At 42.4% G+C, this 20000-nt stretch overlaps 1 protein-coding gene and 1 long non-coding RNA gene across 3 annotated transcripts in view; one reads left to right on the forward strand and one right to left on the reverse strand.

The window, feature by feature from the left end:
• The first annotated feature begins 173 nt into the window (after nt 1-173).
• On the forward strand, nt 174-872 carry LOC110292459. Its single transcript, XR_002377718.2, has 2 exons — nt 174-500; nt 787-872. It is a non-coding gene; the product is annotated as an uncharacterized LOC110292459 (long non-coding RNA).
• A 9764-nt stretch (nt 873-10636) lies between these two features.
• Zmym1 (zinc finger MYM-type containing 1) overlaps nt 10637-20000 on the reverse strand; it is a 14926-nt gene continuing 5562 nt past the window's right edge. For both annotated transcript variants that reach the window (XM_021161439.2, XM_029476398.1), the window contains 5 exons: nt 18939-19113; nt 15984-16134; nt 15447-15575; nt 15255-15292; nt 10637-14540 (listed from right to left, as the gene is read on the reverse strand). In XM_021161439.2, the coding sequence (XP_021017098.1) occupies nt 12276-14540; nt 15255-15292; nt 15447-15575; nt 15984-16134; nt 18939-19113 (2758 nt within the window). In that variant the 3' untranslated portion in view covers nt 10637-12275. The remainder of the gene's footprint in view (nt 14541-15254; nt 15293-15446; nt 15576-15983; nt 16135-18938; nt 19114-20000) is intronic.

The raw sequence follows: 20000 nt of genomic DNA on the forward strand, positions 1-20000 counted from the left end.
TTTTTTTTTTTTTTGGTTTTTCGAGACAGGGTTTCTCTGTGTAGCCCTGGCTGTCCTGGCACTCACTTTGTAGACCAGGCTGGCCTCGAACCCAGAAATCTGCCTGCCTCTGCCTCCCGAGTGCTGGGATTAAAGGTGTGCGCCACCACGCCCGGCTACAGAATGGACTTTTAAGAGCACTGGCTGCTCTTTCAGAGGACTGGGAGATGAAATATGCTGTAATTTCAGACTTGTATTTGCAGGTTTAAAAATTCATCTGTGTCAGAGGGTCGATCCTCTAGTCCTTGGTCTTTGCCACACATAGCAATGTCTGTTTTGTGTGACATATATTGTTATAGTTATAATAGTTGTTAAGATCCTGTGCCCAAAATAGTACTTTTTCTTAATGAACTAAAATATATGTTTAATTATAGGTGGAATTAGATGTTCTCAAGGCATCACACAACATGGGTCAGCTAAAAAGGAAAGCCACAAATTACTTAGACCGACAAAGACTCTAGGTAAGTGAAATGATATCAAATTAATTTGGTGACACAATCGGGTGTCACCAAACTTGGTGTGTATGTCAATTTAAAGAATTGACGAAGGGCGTCATGAAAGATGTCAGGCATACACAAGCCCAGATAGCTGAGATATTCCTGATCCAGCACTTTAACTTGAAGCTCATGCTACTACAAAGCTGTCACTAATTACTACAGTCCTTGATTTAACATGGTGGTGTTAGAGCTTAGTAAGCTACACTTGAAGTTTTGATAAGTTGGATTAATCATATTTTTTAATTAACAGGATCAAGTGAGCTGTATCAGAAAATGAGTCAAGACGAAAGAGGAATGAACTTGACATTAATAAAGATAATTTATTTTAAAAATTTGTCTTTGTTCAAGTAGGACTCCTTTCTAGAATTTGTCTGATTGTGTGCCCAAATTTAATGATTTTAAATTTGGTGCCCTAAACTATAACGTTTGCTGGGGGGGAGGGGTGCTAGCAGGTTTACAAAACACCCAGTGAAGTCTTGAAAGGAAACGAACTTTCAGTGAGGCAGGCAGATCTGAGTTCCAGGTAAGTCTTGTCTGGTCTGTGAAGCACCAACACAAACAGAGCTAGTGAGACCCGCCTAAAAAGAGGGAAAAAAAAAAAACACTCTTACAGTAGTGTGGAGGATTATTCTTATATGTGACCAAACAGGAAAGAACAAGACTTAAGTAGAGATTAATAAGCTTCAGAGGAAGAATTCCAACTTGGAAAGGAAGGTTAAAGGTGCACTGCACCAGGGTTGATGACCTGAGGTGAAACCTTGGCATCCATGTGATGGAAGGACAGAACTGAGAACAGCAGATTGTCTTGTCTTTAAGCATACATTGCAGTGTGCATGCACATACGTTAGTAACTTGGAAAAAGGTCCAAGAGGCAAGTGGGGAACATTAGCTTTCGTGCTAGTCTACGTTGAGTCCTTATTTCAAAGCAGGTATATAAACTTGTTCTTTTTAAAAAACCCACAAGATGGAAGAATACACTTTTAGACCCTATTGAGTTTATTTAGAAATATCAGACACCAGCTGAACTGAAAGTAGAAGAAATAAACTGCTTCAAAGCCGCAGCTAGTAAGCTTTCCAGGTGAAGTTTTGTTGTGTGCCTGTTTGTTATTTTGGAAACTGAGCTCCTAAGTCAGTGTTTGGTACATGAAGAAATGACTCAGAATTCTGTTTCTGTAGTGCACCCAGGTGAAGTACACAGCTTCCTGTACCTTTAGGAAGTTAAAATATGTTATTACCTGAAGTTTCTTTCTATCTCTGTAGGAGTACAGACTCCCAGTAACACAAAGATCCATTAAAGTGTTGGCAACTCTTTGTTGTTTTTTTTTTTTTGTTTGTTTGTTTTTTTCCGAGACAGGGTTTCTCTCTGTAGCCCTGGCTGTCCTGGAACTCAGAAATCCACCTGCCCCTGCCTCCCGAGTCCTGGGATTAAAGGCGTGCGCCACCACCGCCCGGCTCGTCCAAGGACATTTAATTGGAGCTGGTTTATAGGTTCAGTCCATTATCAAGACAGGAATATGGCAGTGGCCTGGCAGGTGTGGTGCAGATGGAGCTACATCTTCATCTGCGGCTACATGAAGAAGACTGGCTTCCAGGCAGCTAGGATATGTGTCTTAAGCTCACACACACCCTCAGTGACACTCCAACAGGGGCCACCTCTAATATACAAAATCATGACAGGAAGTCTAGTGAAAATGAGCTTGATGTACTGCTGGTATAACAGTTGTGTGGCCACTTAAAACATTGCTGGGATTTACAAGATCACAATTGTAGTGAAATGCTGGCACACTAGAACCAAATCTGCCTTATCCTACATATGAGCCCTAATGACCACAAGTCTAAATATGAGTATTCAATTAACAGTCCTGTCTTGGCATAAATTCTCAACACAGGTCATGTGTATGTACATGAAATTTGACCAGGATGGACAAATGAGGACTGAGGGGAATAGATGACTAGTGAATACAACAGAAAGCAATGCAGACTTGTATAAAGGTGTGTGCCTTTAATTCCAGCATCTGGGAGGCAGAGGATGGTGGATCTACTACTTCTATGATAGGATTAGAGATTTAGAGGATTAGTGCAATGACCCTTTATTTTTGAACTTGGTTCTGTACTGAGAATAAAAGTACCCATACCTAAAGCTAGACTGCATAGCAAGACCTTGAAAAGCACACAGAAAAGGTAAAATTGTGTCCCAGTTGGACTCTTCAATTCCACTCCAGCTGATAGCTTGGTTACTGTCTTAGGGTTTCTTTTCGAAGATGAACTGGATGCTGCAACAGGTGCCCTTTTGGGTGGTTCCCTCATGGAATCCATGTCTGGATATGATATAGACAATCTAGGTGCCTCATCTGACCATCTTATCCTTGGCACTCCAGTTATACTTTCTCTTGCACTTGGCAGGAAGCTACATTTGCCACAAGTCAACTTCTGAAGGTGGTAGGCCTTGGAGGCACAGCAGCACCACTTATTTCATGTATATAAGTACATTGTAGGTGTATTCAGACACACTTGACTTTACAGATGGTTGTGAGCCACATGTGGTTGCTGGGAATTGAACTTGGGACCTAGCTGCTGAACCATCTCTCCAGCTGTGGTTTCTATTGGAATAAAACAGCTAAAAGCAGCTTGGGGAGGAAAGCGTTTATCTTTAGGTTGCAGTTTTGCAGCACAATCCATCCTCTAAAGAACCCCATAGGAATCAAAACTGAAGAAACCAGGAAGCAGTTGCTGATGGGGAGGCCATGGGGGGCTTACTGGTTTCTGGCTTACTCAGCCAGTTTTATAGTACCCAGGACCATCAGCCAGGGATGGCACCTCCCAAAGTAAGTGGTGCCCTTGAACATCAGTCAAGATTGCTTGACAGGAAATCTGGTTGCAGCATTTTCTTTGTTCATCATCATTTTGTTTTTTCGAGACAGGGTTTCTCTGTAGGCCTGGCTGTCCTGGAACTCCGTAGACTAGGCAGAAATCTGCCTGCCTCCAAGTTCTGTCTTCACAAAATTGTTAACTGTTTTAGTTCCTATAATCAAGAACTGGCAATGGTTTTGAGATTCATTTTTCCCAACTAGCCAAGGCTGGCCTTGTGCATGCTTTCATCCTTTGAAACTGAGATGTCTCTTGTTTCCTTTGAGGCCAGTAAGACAGGAAGACTGAAGTATGTTCTATTTTGCAGCTCTGATAATGGTGAGGGAGAACTTTCTCATTTAAATTTTTTATTTTGTGTGTCTGTGTACTGCAGTTATGTCATCTGCCACATGTGGGTGCCAGGAATCAAAGAGCAACAAATGCTTTTTTTTCCATACAGATATTTTGACAATTTGAATTCTTATATTTTTAAAATGTTATTTACCTTACATCCTGATCTCATCTCCCCTTCCTCCTTTCCTTCCAGACCCGCGCCCACCCACCTCCCATCTCCCCCACCCTTTTCAGAGGAGGGAGCCCTGTCACCACCCCCACTACCACATCAAGTCTCATCAGGACTAAGCTCATCCTCTCCAATTAGGCCAGAACATGGTAGCCCAGCTAGAAGAAAGTGATCCATCCAAAGGCAGGCAACAAGAGTCAGAGACAGCTTGCCCCTCGTCCCACCCGCACTCCCGACTGTTGGAGAACCCACATGAAGACCAAGCCGCACATCTACCACACATGTGTAGGGGGTTCAGTGGGTGCTCTTAACCCATCACTCCCAGAGTGGCTACTGTTTTTAATTATTAAAATATGTTCTCTTTTAAACCTATCATATTTAGGGTGTGGTGATGCACGCCTTTAATCCCAGCACTTGGGTAGCAGAGACAGGTGGATCTCTGAGAGTTCAAAGTCAGCCTAGACTACATAGTTTCAGGAGGGCAGAAGTAGTCACCGTTTTTCAGGGAGTGGATTACAACTGTGAGCAACCATGAGGGTACTTGGAATTGAACCTCTGGAAGAATAGCTAGACTTCTTACCTACTGTGCCTTTCCCCAGCCCCAAGCTACTTTGAAAAGGATGAAAACCATTGAATCTCCAGCCCTATTTCTTGCATTCATAATACACAAAGGGAATACATGACCTATTCTTTGAGGTTGAGTCTTACAATCACCTTAACTGTGAAACCAGGGTCCTACCCTCACTCACCCCCACCACTTCGATATGTTACGTGATTGCTCTATCTTCTTGACTTGTGGATTTGGTTTTTTTTTTTAGGTTTATTTTTATATTTTTATATATGTGAGTACACTGTAGCTGTCTTCAGACACACTAGAAAAGGGTGTCAGATCCTATTACAGATGGTTGTGAGTCACCATGTGGTTGCTGGGAATTGAACTCGGGACCTCTGGAAAAGGAGTCAGTGCTCTTAACCTCTGAGCCATCTCCCCAGCCCATGTTTTCTGTTTTCTAAGACAGGGTTTCTCTGAATAACCCTGACTGTACTGAAACTAAAGGCCTGTGTCACCACTTCCCAGTTGCTTTTTTTTTGTTTTGTTTGTTTTAGAAGATTTAAAGGTATTTTGTTGGGATGGAGAGATGGCTCAGCAGTTTCGAGCAACGACTGTTCTACAAAAGGACCAAGGTTCAATTTACAGAACCACATGGCAGCTCACAAATGTCTGTAATTCCAGTTCCAGGGGATGTGATTTGCTATCACAGACATAAATGCAGACAGAACATTAGTGTACACAAAATAATTAAAAATAATTTAAATGTGAAAATTTTTATTGTGGAGAACCTGAATTGAACTGAGGGTAGTGTCCTTTCTTATTTTTGTTTTTTTAAGACAGGTTTCTCTTTGTAGCCCTAGATCTCACTATGTAACCAAGGTGTCCTCACACTTGTAGAAGTTTCCAGAGATCTTCGCAGTCAACAGCTATTACTACTTTTACAGATCTTGTCCCAACCAGATTTAAGGAGGAGGGAGCAAGGAGTGTCAAAGAACATTTTGGTAGTTTTATTGTTTAAAAGATGGAATTTTTTATTTACTTGTTTGTTTGCTTGTTTAGGGTCTCACTGGCTTACCTGAAACTATTAAAGCCAGGTTGGCCTCCAATTCAAGAGATTTGCCTGCCTCTGCTTCCCAAGTCTGGAATAAAATGTGTGAGCCACCTTGCCCAGATCTTTATTTTTATGTGCAGGAGTCTTCTGCCTGCATGCATGTATGTGATAAGTCATATGTGTACCTAGTGCCCCTGGAGGACAGACAGAAGATGCTCACTTCTAGACTCCAAGGACATCTGCATTCATGTGGCATATAGTCACACAGCCACACAGATACATAAATACAACAACTCTTTAAAAAAACAACCAAGGAAGTCTGAAGAGAAGACTCAGGGGGTAAGGGTATTAGCTGTTCTTCCTCAGGACCTAGTTTAGAGTTTCAGTGCCTCCATGGCAGTTAACAATCCTTAACTCAGGTTCCAGGGATCTGATTCCCAATTCTGGCCACTGTGGGCACTGAGTAAACATTTTGCAGAGACATTCATGACAAACACATAAGATAAAAATAAGTAAAAATCTTTTGGATGAGCCTAGCCTTTAGTAACAGAGCTATCTTTCAAGGTCAAATAAATATATTTATTAGTAATGTATTAAAAACAACCAGGGTGCTTATATATTCTAAAGTTCTAAGAGCATCATTTTTCAAGGCAAAATAAAAACTATCTGAAGGAACACCAGAGACTAATTATTCTGCTTGATTCAGTTAAAATTCCCTATAAAATGAGTAGACCAATTCTATTAAGCACCATTCCTAAAAACAGCTACTTTTGAGGAGAAGGGGTTGAGAAAGGGTTCCTCTTTGTAGCCTGTGCTGTCCTGGAACTCGCTTTGTAGATCAGGCTGGCTTCAAACTTCATAAAGATCCACCTGTCTCTGCTTCCAAATGCTGGGATTAAAAGACGCTGGGGGCTGGAGAGATGGTTCAGTGGTTAAGAGTGCTGACTGCTCTTCTGAAGGTCCTGAGTTCAAATCCCAGCAACCACATGGTGGCTCTGACTCCCTCTTCTAGAGGGTCTGAAGAAGGCTACAGTGTACATACATATAATAAGTAAATCTTAAAAAAATAAAGAAAAAGCCCTAATGTAATGTTTGGGGAAACACTAAAAGGCATTTGCTACCACCACACAACTTTAAGTACCATTACTTAACAATAACAAGGACCAGGAGATTCTCAGGACCTTAAGAAAAATTAAAGTACTGTTGAAATACTATGTAAGAAGTCATTTCTTTTACGGAAAATAACTTTAGCCGGGCGTGGTGGCGCACGCTTTTAATCCCAGCACTTGGGAGGCAGAGGCAGGCGGATTTCTGAGTTCGAGGCCAGCCTGGTCTACAAAGTGATTTCCAGGACAGCCAGGGCTATACAGAGAAACCCCTTCTCGAAAAACCAAAATAAATAAATAAATAAATAAATAAATAAATACCTCCTCCAGCACCAGGCATACATATAATACTACACAGACATACATACAGATAAAATACCCATATATACAAAATAAAGGGTTTCTCTGTGGAGCACTGGTTGTCCTGGAACTCACTCTGTAGACCAGGCTGGCCTCAAACTCAGAAATCTGTCTGCCACTGCCTCCTTGAGAGGGGCAGGGATTACAGACGTGTACCACCGTGGTGTAAGGAAAGAGTCACTCAAGGGAAAATGAAGGCCTTGCAGGGAGCGGTAGGTAGCCTCTGTGGACTGAATCTCAAACAGCCATGCAATAGCATATTTACTGATTGTGGCACCAATTCCTCATACCAAAACCTCTAATCTAATCCATGTTTCCAGAAGGAGAAGACCACACCCATGAAATCTATTTAGTCTTTACTATGCAGAGTGCAGTACTCAATATGTTTTCACAGAATATGTTTTATCTCTTGTTAAGAGGATATAGATGCTTTGAAAGTCCTTCAGTAACACAATTGATTCCCAAAGCTGACTGTGCCAAAATCAGCAGTGGAACTTTAGAAACTGGTTCCATGATCTTTGCCCCAAAGTGACGTATTCAGCATCCCACGGGCGAGACACTGACATCTACCTGACGGTCTGCCAGCTTTGAGGACAGCTGTATTCTTTTAACCAAAAAACTGACTTTCATCTCAAGACTTATTTTGCTAATACTTTAACTTAATACTTTAATACCTAGTGAAGGGAGAGGGCAACATGTAGGCTGTAATAAAAGTAGAATCTTAGAATGTGCTCAATAAATATAAAAAATTATACGCTCAGTAAATGCTTTTCTTTTTTATTTATTTATATGAGTACACTGTAGCTGTTTTCACACACACACCAGAAGAGGGCTTCAGATCCCATTACAGATGGTTGTGAGCCACCATGTGGTTGCTGGGAATTGAACTCAGGACCTCTGGAAGAGCAGTCAGTGCTCTTAACCACTGAGCCATCTCTCCAGTCCCTTTTTTCTTTTCTTTTTCCCTGCCTTTAATTTTGCAGTTCTGGGGCCTGATCCAGAGCTCTGTGCATGCTAAGCAAGTGAGCTCTGCCACCAGCTACGTTTTTGCACTATTTTAATTTTATGAATAAAAAGTAGAAATTCAGGAAGCGGAAGTGGGTAGGTTGGTGAGCTGGGGGAGGAGTGATGGTATAGAGGGTTTTCGCAGGGGAAATCAGGAGGGGGGATAACATTTGAATGTAAATAAAGAAAATATATAATTAAAAAAATAGAAATGCAGGCACCTTAAAGATGGCTCAGTTGATAAAGAATTTTACTACTGAGCTGGAGAGATGGCTCAGTGATTAGGATTAGTGGCTGCTCTTCCAGAGGTCCTGAGTTCAATTCCCAGCAACCACATGGTGGCTCATAACCATCTGTAATGGGATCCGATGGCTTCTAGTGTGTCTGAAGATAAGCTAAGCATATTCATATACACAGAAGAGACTGTGAGATATAAAAGTGTGAATATATATATAAATAAGAACTTTGCTACTATTCACAACTACCTGAGTTTGATTCTGTAAGAGAACTACATTACCTCCACCCTCCAACATACAAATCATTTAAAAGGCTAGGACTGGTGGGACACACCTTTAATCCCAGCACCCCAGAGGCAGAGACAGGTGGATCTCTGTGAGTTTAAGGCCAGCAAAGTCTACATAGACCCCTTCCTGCCCAAAAGGGCCTAAAAAGTAGTTTCTTTGATTGAGCATGTGGTTAATACACACGCACTCACACTTTCCTGAGTTTGGATAGATGTCCCTTAGTTTAGGAACAACTTACATCCCAATAAATCAATCCACCAGAAAACACCCTGAGTTGAGAAAAAGCACAGCGTAGCAACACAGGCACCAAGGTGAGGGCACGGACATTCAGTCTTGTGACTGGCTGGGAGCTTATTCATTTTATGTTTCCCGGCCTCCCAAGATCTCCCAAGCAGATCTTTGAGTTCAAGGCCAGCCAGGGCTACACAGAGAAGCTCCGTCCTGAAAAACCAAACCACCAACTTCAAAAAAGATAAGCTTGTAAGTCCCTCACAAATCAGAAGCAGCAAAATAGAAAGGATGCTTTCATTCAATGTGATGAAGACAAGAACCTTCTGACTTACACACGGGTCTTTCCCAAACACACCAAGAAAAATATACTGATGTATTTAGAGACAGGGTCTACGTGGTTCTGGCTATCTGGGCACTAACCCTGTAGATCAGCACAGCCTCCTACTCACAGAGATCCACCTTGCTCTGCCTCCAATGGCTGGGCTTAAAGGTATCATACCATCCGTGGACCACCTGTTTTATATCTTTGATCTTTACTAGTTGGGTGCTTTGTAACCATTTAAAGGAGTAAACTTAATGATTTATTTTTGTTTGGTGTTTTGCCTTCATGTGTGTGAATGTAAGGGTACTGGATCCTCTGGAACTGGAGTTGTAGGCCATTGTGAGCTGGCCATGTAGGTGCTAGGACTTGAACCAAGGGTTCTCTGGAAGAGTAACCTTAACTACTCCACAATCTCTTGAGCACCCAAAAACCTACTTCTTAGGCTATTGAGAGCACTAATGTAACTTGCAAAGTACTAAGTTACATAATAAGTACTTGACAAAGATACCTGTTCTACTTTCCAGAAGGGGTGTGAGACATCTACCAAATTTGGGGGCTTAGGGGCGAAATCCATCAATCTTGATTGTTGGACAAGATGGAAATTAAATAATCAAAACTAAAACTACGCTGGGTGTGGTGGCGCACACCTTTAATCCCAGCACTCGGGAGGCTGAGGCAGGCAGATTTCTGAGTTCGAGGCCAGCCTGGTCTACAGAGTGAGTTCCAGGACAGCCAGGGCTACACAGAGAAACCCTGCCTTGAAAAACAACCACCCCCCCCCCAAAAAAAAAAAAACCCAAAAAACCTAAAAACTACATGTGTGTGGTGTTTTGAATATGCTTGGCTCAGGGAGTAGCACTGTTAGCAGGTATGGGCTTGTTGAAGGAAGTGTGTCACTGTGGGGGTGGGCTTTGAGGCACCATGCCCAGGTTCTGCCCAAGATGGTATCAGAGCCTCCTCCTACCTGCCTACTGAAGACAGTCTCTTCTTGGCTGCTTTCAGATCAAGAATATACAACTCTTGGCTCCTCCAGGACCAAGTCTGCCTGCATGCTGCTATGCTTTCCACCATGATGATAATAGACCAAACTTGGCACCAAACTGTAAGCCAGCCCCAGTGTTTGCCTTTCTAAGAGTTCCTTAGGTCACAGTGTCTCATCAGAGCAAATAAAACCCTAACACTGTGGAAGAGGAAGCTGATTTCAGAGAAAAGGTCATGGCTTAAAGAACTTAACAAAAATCAAACAATTAAAAAAAAAAAGGAATAAACAAGGTCAACTATTTCCAACAAGCAGCTATTAATGAGTTCAGAACTAGAAGAGAGTGACAGTAACAACCATGGGACAATGTAGAACAAAGGCAGACATGCTGGCAGGAGTGTAAAACTATGCCTGGAGACTACCTGAAGTATAAGAGGCACAAGACCTCAAGCCCTACCTCCACTTCTACATGTTCTCCTAGAAAAGACTTCTGTTTTCTCTTTTGGTGGAGACATGATTTGTTTGTGTAGCCTTGGCCGTCCTGGAACTAGCTCTGTACATCAGGCTGGTCTCAGAGTTATAGAGATCCATCTGCCCTTACTTCCCAAGTACTGGGACTAAAGGTATATTCTATCTAGACGCATGCTGAGGACTGCTTCCTCTAGTATAAGAAATGGCCTAGCTCTGCTAGCCTATCCCTAACTTCCCCACCATGGCAGGTACCGATCCTAGAGTCCCAAGTGGTAGAGCCCCTTCCTGCATGTTGGAGTCCCAGGATCCCCACACCTGAAGACAGCCTTGTCCCTGACTGCTCATCACTCCTGCTGGACTCAGTTTCACGGCACAGCTAAGGATAGCTAGGACTTTTACCTTTTTCAAATCCATGCAGGTCTGTGAACTCAGGGTGCATTATGCCCGAGAGTGAGGGCTGGGTGGTTAGCAACAGAGCAAGACACCTCTGGCAGAGGCCATAGGGAATCCAAGTGAAGTTTGGCACAAACTAGGCCGTGGTGTAATAAGGGCCCAGTCAATGAAGATGGGACTAAGCAGACAACTGGAGAACCAATACGTTTTGTCCACATCATGTCCACCCTGAGGACACAGAGGCTGGAGAAGGACTTGCTAGCACAGGTACAGTTCAGCAGATGAGATCTAAGGGAAATGGAGACAGACCATGGAGCAACTCCAGGGGCTTGTGGCTCCCGTGGAATTGATTCTAGTCTCGGAGGCGCTACTCTGTGTGCAGCCCAGAGGGAATGCTATCTGCACCAGGTCCCCTCTATAAAGGCATGAAGGCTGGACTCCCTCTGCTCTGGCTTTTGGCTTCTTCTGGAGAATAAGGACAGCACAACTAAGTGACTACTGGGAGCCCAGAATTCGGCTGACGCTCTGAACTGCCTAAGTTGGGGGTTGAGAACCTGAAATGAGTTCCTTGATCCTGAATGGTCAGGTGCCACCTGCTTAACCTCTGTCTTTATTCTTTTAACGAAGCAGGTAGCTGAGAACCAAAGCTCAATCAGCCTTGCTAAACTCCCTACTTCCTTTATCTTTTTCCTCTCGGAATGAGCTGATGCAGTTGTTAAGAGAAAAACCACTGCCTGGTCCACCTACTCTGTACTTCAAACCTTAACCTCACAGCCACTCTGCATCTCTCTGCTGGTAGCATGGTCTTGTTCCAGTTAGGCCTCTAATTTTTTGCTTCTGTAGAATTATTCTCTTCCCAGCAATGGTTTTTAGTTAAAAATTTATTGAACAATGCACATGGTCACTAGCAGTTATGATGGTATTCCAGGACTTCCTTGGCACTGGGAATTGAATCTGGGCCTTATGCATTCTAGGGAAGTTAAGTATGTTACCAGTGAGTCCCAGTCTAGTCTGGGGGGTTCTGGGAGTGTGCCGCTGTGCCAGGCTTACGAGACTTCTATATTAGAAAAAACCATGTTCCATTGACTCTAGGCTCCTGTACCTCCAGCACGGATCCTACTACCTGGTATATAGTAGCTGCTCAGTAAATGTATTAAATGGAGATGTGCCTAAGACACAATATGTCAACTGGGATACTTTAAAGGAGAAGGTAAGAGGGTTAATCAGTCTCAAGAGCTTACAAATTCAAGACTAGCCTAGGCTACACAGCAAGATCCCTATCTATCTCAAAGAACCTCCAACAAACAAAACTTCATTAGGATTCTAATAAAACCTCAGAATTCTTTTAATTAAGCTCAAAGTTGCAAGTTTGTCTCACGTATCTTTCATTTGACTAATGAACTTTTCGACAATTTCCCCCAGTCTTTCAGGTTCCATCAGTTTATTTACCAGTTCCTGCTCAACAGCTATCAGAGCCAGGCTACTAAGTTTCTCTTGTCCCATGGTACGAAGTAAGTATGTTTTAAGATGAGACAGCGTGGAAAATGACTTCTCATTATTTGCTGAAGTAATTGGCCAAGATAAAGCAATATGCAACAGCTTCGTGATACAAGGAATATTATTGTGGAGACCATGCTGAATAAACAAACAGCCCAGGTCAATGAAGCTTAAGGACCCATTCTCTGTGATGAAGTTGAAACTTGCATACTGCCGGTAAAATCGGAGCTCAGGAATGATGTCTGCATCAAGCTTATAGAATTCCTGGATGTGCTTGGCTGTTCCTTCATTTAATGGCTCATTCCACTTAAGTAACAGCTCTGAAATTTGTTTCATTTTACAATAGTCAAACTCTGAAAAATATAACTTTAAATTTTTTAATACAGTGTCCAGACCTTGGTAGTAAATATTAATTTTATATTGTTCATCTGCTGAAGTAGGAAAAAACATATGCTCTGAGTTGTCAGGATCTACTGTTCTTTGAATTTTTCTTCTTTTTTGAAAAGAGGGTTTCTCAACATCAAAACCCTTACTGGTTATCTTTTCACATATTTCATCTGCTCCATCCCAGATAGTTTTAAAATATGTATCATTCCTTTCAGAAGATAAACATTCCAAAATTGCTTCTATTTTTGAAAACAAAGAAAAGATGTCAAGAGTTTCACTTTGAAACTCTCTAGAAAGAATCCCTGTGATACTGAGTACTCGATAAAGAAATTTCAAACAAAATATAAATTCAAACTTGGTAACCATGGCCAACAGGTCCTCCAGCTCGGCAGCCACAGCCGTGCCTGCACACCTGCGCGAAACCGACGCCAGCACCTCGACGACTTCCGGAAGGCACTCCTTCAGGGCCAGCAGCAAATGGTCGTGGGCTGGCCAACATGACTGTGACATGTGTTTCTTACAAGTTTTATTCAGACTTAGCTTACACATGGTTTGCAAACTTGCCAACATTTCTTCAGACACATGAACCGTGTTGAACAAAGAGCAGAGAGTGTTTAGTGCCTCTCGGAGCTCCTTCACCTCCTTACAGAAGCTAATCACTGCTAACTCAAAAAAATGGGCGTGACAATGCACATAGAGAGCTCTTGGCTCTTCCTTCTTGAATTCTGTTACAACTTCATTCAATTTTACCCTAAAATTTGTGGCACTATCATAGGCTTGGCCACATATTTTATTAAAATCAACCCCAACCTGCTGCAGGTAAGCTTTGATCCGCCCATGCACGTGGACCCCAGTCACCTCCTCGGCAGTCACAAACCCCAGGAACCTTTCCTTAACCAAGACAGCACTTGGCGTCTTTTGTGGGTACCTCACACACACGGAAATCTGTCTCTCAGCAGCACTACCTGCTAGCTCCTCACAGATTATTGAAAAGGCTGAGGCGGCGTTGATCTCACTCACGAGGTCTCGCAACAGTTCACCCTTTATCATGTCAATAATCTCCTCCTGGACAAGCGTGCTGCTATAGAAGTCCACGTGAGAACTCATGAGCGGAAATACTTCTCCTCTATCTCTTGCTCGAAGCTCTAGTAACTCCAAAAAACTGCCTTTACTCATGGGTGAAACAGACTGGTCATTCCCTTTTAACAGCAAGCACTGTTTTCCAAGAAATAAAATGTTCTCAATGATGAGCCTGAGATACTTTTTATTTCCTTCAATCATTTTTGAATAAACAGATGAATTGTCATGCGGAACAGCATCGAGAAACTGGTATTGCCTCCAAAATTGCAGTGACTTTAAGTGCATGTCACTCTCTTCATGCTTTCTGAAAATTTCCAGCATTTTCTCCCAGTCAGCAGTTCCTTGGGTTGCAAAAGCTTCTCTCCGACAGCTAAATTTTTTCTGGAAGAACAAGTAGCAAGAATAGCAGAATGCGATATTGTTTGCAGTGCTGGGATGCAGATGCTGGAAACCTGGGCTCCAGGACTCTACCAGAGGGTCTGTCTTAATGTTTTGTTCTGTTGATGTGGACTTTGAGAGATACAACCTATCATTTCCTTTCATGGATTTCTCACTGTTGTTCTGTACTCCCTCACTGGGAGCAGCTGTGTCCTCACAGAGCACCGAGCAAGGTGGGAGGAGGCCTGGCTGGTCCGCACTATCACCAACACCACTGCTGGACTCACTGGCTGAGTTCTTAGGACAGAAATGGTAAAATAATACTTGTTTAAGCAGTTTTCAAATAATAAAAATATCAAAACATATCCATTGCAGTAACACAGTAAAATGAACAAGTTATAGTATAGGATTTTCTATAAGCAGCACTAACATAATTAATTGCCATCTAAATTCAGCATTCAGTGTTTAAAGGAGCTCTAGGTATCTAACAGCAGAGAAATATTTCTATTACTCAGATGACTAGAACTATTCACTCAAAAGGAAGCTGGGCGTGGTGGCATGCACCTTTAGTCCTAGCACTCTAGAGGCAGGTGGATTTCTGTGAGTTCAAGGCCAGCAAGAGTTACATAGTGAGATATTGTCTTAAAAATGGTCAATCAAAGCTGGGCGTGGTAGCGCACGGCTTTAATCACAGCACTCGGGAGGCAGAGGCAGGCGGATTTCTGAGTTCGAGGCCAGCCTGGTCTACAAAGTGAGTCCCGGGACAGCCAGGGCTACACAGAGAAACCCTGTCTCGAAAAAAACAAAAACAAACAAACCAACCATAAAAGGTCAGTGGTTAAGAGCACTGACTGCTCTTCCAGAGGTCCTGAGTTCAATTCCCAGCAGCCACATGGTGGCTCACAACCATCTGTAATGGGATCTAATGCCCTCTTCTGGGGTGTCTGAAGTCGGCTATGGTGTACTCATATAAATAAATAAATAATTTTTAAAAATCAGGATAAAACTTACACTCACGATGACATTTGTCGGTAGAGAAGAAAGTGTACCTGTTGAGACAAATTCAAGCACATATTTGAGATTTTACACTTTAATAGCACCATAAGCTCATGAAGCTTATTTCAGATCAGCAGACAGACAGACAGACAGACAGACAGATTCAACAATATGACAAAACACTGTTTATGTCAAATGTCTGTTTACCTTGTAAGAGATCAGTGTCCACGACCAGGTCAACATGAGTATTTACTAACGACATTATATTGCTTATAACTGGATATTTCTTTGGACAGAGATTCTCTTTTGAAGAACTGTGCACCACGGATACATTAACTGACAAAAATAAACAAAATTAGTTTGTTATAGCCAAGCAGAAAACAGGGTCTAATAGTAAGTGGTTTTGTGCTGAGGGTCATATAACTCAGTGGGAGAGTGCTTGCCCACCGTCACACCTGGTGGGCATCGAGCCCGGGCCTCAGACAGTCTGGGCTGACACCATTACCCGTCTGTTTGGATTTAAGATCATTTCATTTTCGAGGTGAATGTTTTTACATGGTGCTAGGATCTGAGTTTGGGTCCTCATGATTGAACAGCAAGCACTCCTAATTGCTAAGACATCTCTCCAGCACTCACTGGGAATTTTAAGTTACTTTAATATGGAAGTTAATCAGAGCTATAAATTAACAGCGAAGTGTAGTTATATTGCAGTACACAGTACAGCTTGAGGCCGTTAGGCATTACCTGAAGAAGATTCCATCACAGCACTGTTGTATGAAGAAAAGCAAACAGAGCAGTAAACCTCTACGTTCCCCAAGTGGTTAGTAATCACAATCATCTCATCGGACAGTTGCAGGGATTTGCAAGGGGAAGATCTAAGTATTCTGGGTGGTTTCTGTTTAAAGATTAAAAATAATATTCATATTTCTGATACAACACATACAATACTAAAAACACTAAGCATGCTACTGTAACTGCTTTTAGCTGAAATAGAATAAACAATAATTCTTTATACTTCCTTAAAAACTAGAAGAGAGTCTAGGCTACACAAACCAAATGAGGCAATTTGATAAGCTTATCTGAAAACTATTCTACCATTTAATAGCTACAGTAATAGTAATAATGTATTTTCAAGGAAAAGAAAGGCCACCAAAGAAGTTTATTATCCCAGGCAACTAAAGCCTACTGGATAAGAACACAAATTGAATTAGTTTTGTTCCTTGGACATGAGCCCTTGCACCAGGGCTAACAAGAAAAGGGTACTTAATATCTACTATACGATACTGGGGCCATACCTGTCCCTCCAGGCCAGAGGTTCTCAACCTTCCTAATGCTGTGACTCTTTAATACAGTTTCTCATGTTATGGTAGCTCCCAACCACAAAATTATTTCATTGCTACTTCATAACTGGAATTTTTCTATTGTTATTAATCACAATGTAAATATCTGATATGTCTGATATCTGATATTCGACCTCCAAAGGGGTGGAGACTCACAGGTTGAGAACTGTTGTCCTAGGCTAACTTCCTGGTAAAGAATCAAGCACACCTGGGTGTAGTGTCGCATGCCTTTAACTCCAGCTCAGGAGGCAGAGGCAGGTAGAGCTCTGTCAGTTCAGAGGCCAGCCTAACATAGTGAGCTCCAAGACAGCTAAGGCTACACAGAGACCTTGTCTTCAAAAATTAACCCCCAACCCAGAAAACAATGACAATCCTATTGTGAGAAAGCAGCATACAAACAGGATGCAGAATGCAGCAAATTCAGTAAGCACGGGACAAAGAGAGGCTGTAGACTGAGGAGTTTCACCATCTAATCTTTCTACATCACTGAAAGCAACAGTGGAACAGAACTGCTTTTTGGTACACAATATGAACAAAACTACACAGCGTTTCTTTTCTGTGGAGACGAGAATATTGATAGGAGAGCCAGGAAATGGGCTGGGAAGATGGCTCAGGAGTTAAGAGCACTTCCTACTCAAGGCAGTTTCCGAGCACCCGTGCTGAGTTACATACAGTTCCCTGATTCCTGTCCCAAGAATATAACATCCTCTTTTGCATCCATGGGCACCTAAACAGATGTGTAAACACACCCCTATGCACATAAATGGAAACAAATAAATCCTCAAAAAAGTTCTATTTATTTATTTGTATGTGTGTGGGGGACATCATTCCATGCAAGTGAAAGTCAGAAGACAACTTCAGTCAGCTCACTCTTTCCTGCCACCATGCGGCTCCTGAGGATTGTACTCAGGGTGTCAGGTTTCTTATGAGTGAATGTATGCACCATGTGCATGTAGCTCCTGCAGTGTCTAGAACAGGGCACCAGATCCCTGGACTTCGGGTTATAGGTAGTTATGAGCATCATATGGGTAAGGGAATTTACTGGGTCCTCTGGATCTTAAGTGCTGAGCCACCTTTCCAGCTCCTAAATAAATCAATCTTTAAAAATAAAGAAAGAACAAGGAAGGCATGGCGGTACATACCTTTAATCCAAGCCTTAGGGAGGCAGAGGCAGGCAGATTTCTTGAATTTCAGGCTAGCCTGGTCTACAGAGCCAGGTCTAGCCAAGGTTACACAGAGAAACCCTGTCTTGAAATTTCAGGGGCAGGGGGAAAGCACAGGATAATTTTCATTTTAGACTTTTCTGGATGGTCTGGAACTTGGGTTACACAGACCAGGATGAGTTCACGGAGATCTACTTGACAATTAGAGGCATGAGCCATCACACCTGGCTCCTCATCCTGCCAGCAAACCATAAAATGCTCGTGCAATTCACCCTTCCAGACAGAAGGATCCTTGCTTTTGTATATGCTTGGGCTGGACACTTATGCTAAGCAATAGCTCTCCCACTGAGCTCTACGTCCAGCTCTCACAGACACACTCTGCCGGCAGCTCAAGACACTGACAGCACCAGGCAGTCAGGAAATGGATCAGGGCACACTCAACCATGATTATACCAGAGGAGTTGCTGCAGATTTTGATTTCTTGATATTCCGAAGTATTCAGTATGAGTTATATATTATTGTTTTTTCAAGATATGGTTTCGGGGGGGGGGGGAAGAGTATAGGGGGCTTTCAGGATAGCATTTGAAATGTAAATGAAGAAAATATCTAATAATAATAATAAAAGATATGGTTTCTCTGTAGTTCTGGCTGTTCTGGAACTCATTCTGCAAGCCAGACTGGCCTCAAGCTCAGAGAGAGATCTGCTTGCCTGTGTCTCTCAAATACTAAGATTATGCATTACCACATTACTAAAGATCATGTAGTGATAAAGATAAATAATCGTTCTAATTCATAAAAAAGGATCAAACCAGTAACTGTGCTCATCTCATTTAGTCCACAAAGCAAGGCTAGCTTCTCTGTTCTTGGGGGCACCCAAAGGTCCTTTTCATGTTCATTAACCATCAACCAAAGATTTCCCCAATGACACCAAGCACGCTCACGGACCAGCAGCTCTTTTTGCTCCCCTGCTTCTATGAATTAGTAATCTTTGCACTACTCAAGTAAGGACACTCTTCCCCCTGAAGTATGTGGGACAGATTATAGATCACAGCTTTCACCAGTTCACAAGGAAACTTGTCAGCAGAACGAAAATGTGAAAGGTAGGACTTTCTGCCAAGACCAGAACAATAGCAACAAACGACATTTAAGCAGAATGACAAAAATTCTTCTAAACGTTAAAAAAATTGGAAACTTACAGTAGATGTCTTCTGACACATGCTGCACTTAGGCAAACTGCCATCAGGATATATGGTAACATGTGGTTTTCTTTTTTCTTCATATGATATAAGACAAGACTGGCTACAAAAGTTTTTGTCACAACTACTGTCCTCCAACTGGACACTCTTCATATCCTTTAGACTTAAAATGTCTCTAAAAACAAACAATAAATGCTTGTTAATAGAACAATAAATATTATGAGTTTCTGTGTGTACACATGAGGGGCTTAGAGCAAGGCGTTGGGCATTTTTCCCTCTAGCTCTCTTTATTGTCCTGACCCAGTTTCTCACTGAATTGGGAGCAAGAATCACTGTATGGACGATGCTGGTTGGGCAGTGAGCTCTTGGGATCCTTCTGCCATGTTTTTACTGTAAAACAACTTAGTTCCAGAAATTAAGGATGCTGTCAATAAAACAACATTTTCAAGTTAATTTGAACCTTGACAATTCCTAGCACCCACATGGCAGCTCACAACTGTCTGTAATTCTTGTTCCAGGGGATCCAGTGCCCTCTTCTGGACTCCAAGGGCAATGCATGCCCTAAATACACAGACTAAAAGCAGGTAAAAGAATAAATAAACTTGAATATTCGCCTGACTGTCCTAGTTTGCTTCTACTGCTGTGGATCAGGTCCACTGACTGTGACCAGGAAAGGGTCTATGTCCTCTTACAACTCCCAGGTCATAATCTATCACTGAAGGAAGGGCAGGACCTGAGACCACAGAGGGATCTGCTTCCTGGCTGACTGTCCAGTTGGAAACACAGAGCAAGGGTGGCACCACTCACAGTGAGGCGGGCCCTCCCACATCAATCATGGATCAAGAAAACCTCCTTGTCTACAGGCCAATGATGGAAGCACTTTCTCAATCAAGGTTCTTTCCTTCTGATGAACCTTTCATGTCAAACTGAGAAAAGCTAACCAGCACAGGGATTAAAGGGGACATGGCATAAAGCACTGAAATGTTGTGGTGGACTACTGTCTCTAGACAGACTACACAGAAAGTCTGAGTTATACCTTAGCCATCTTTTTTTTTTTTTTTG

This window comes from Mus caroli, chromosome 4, assembly GCF_900094665.2.
Source record: "Mus caroli chromosome 4, CAROLI_EIJ_v1.1, whole genome shotgun sequence".
NCBI lineage: Eukaryota > Metazoa > Chordata > Mammalia > Rodentia > Muridae > Mus > Mus caroli.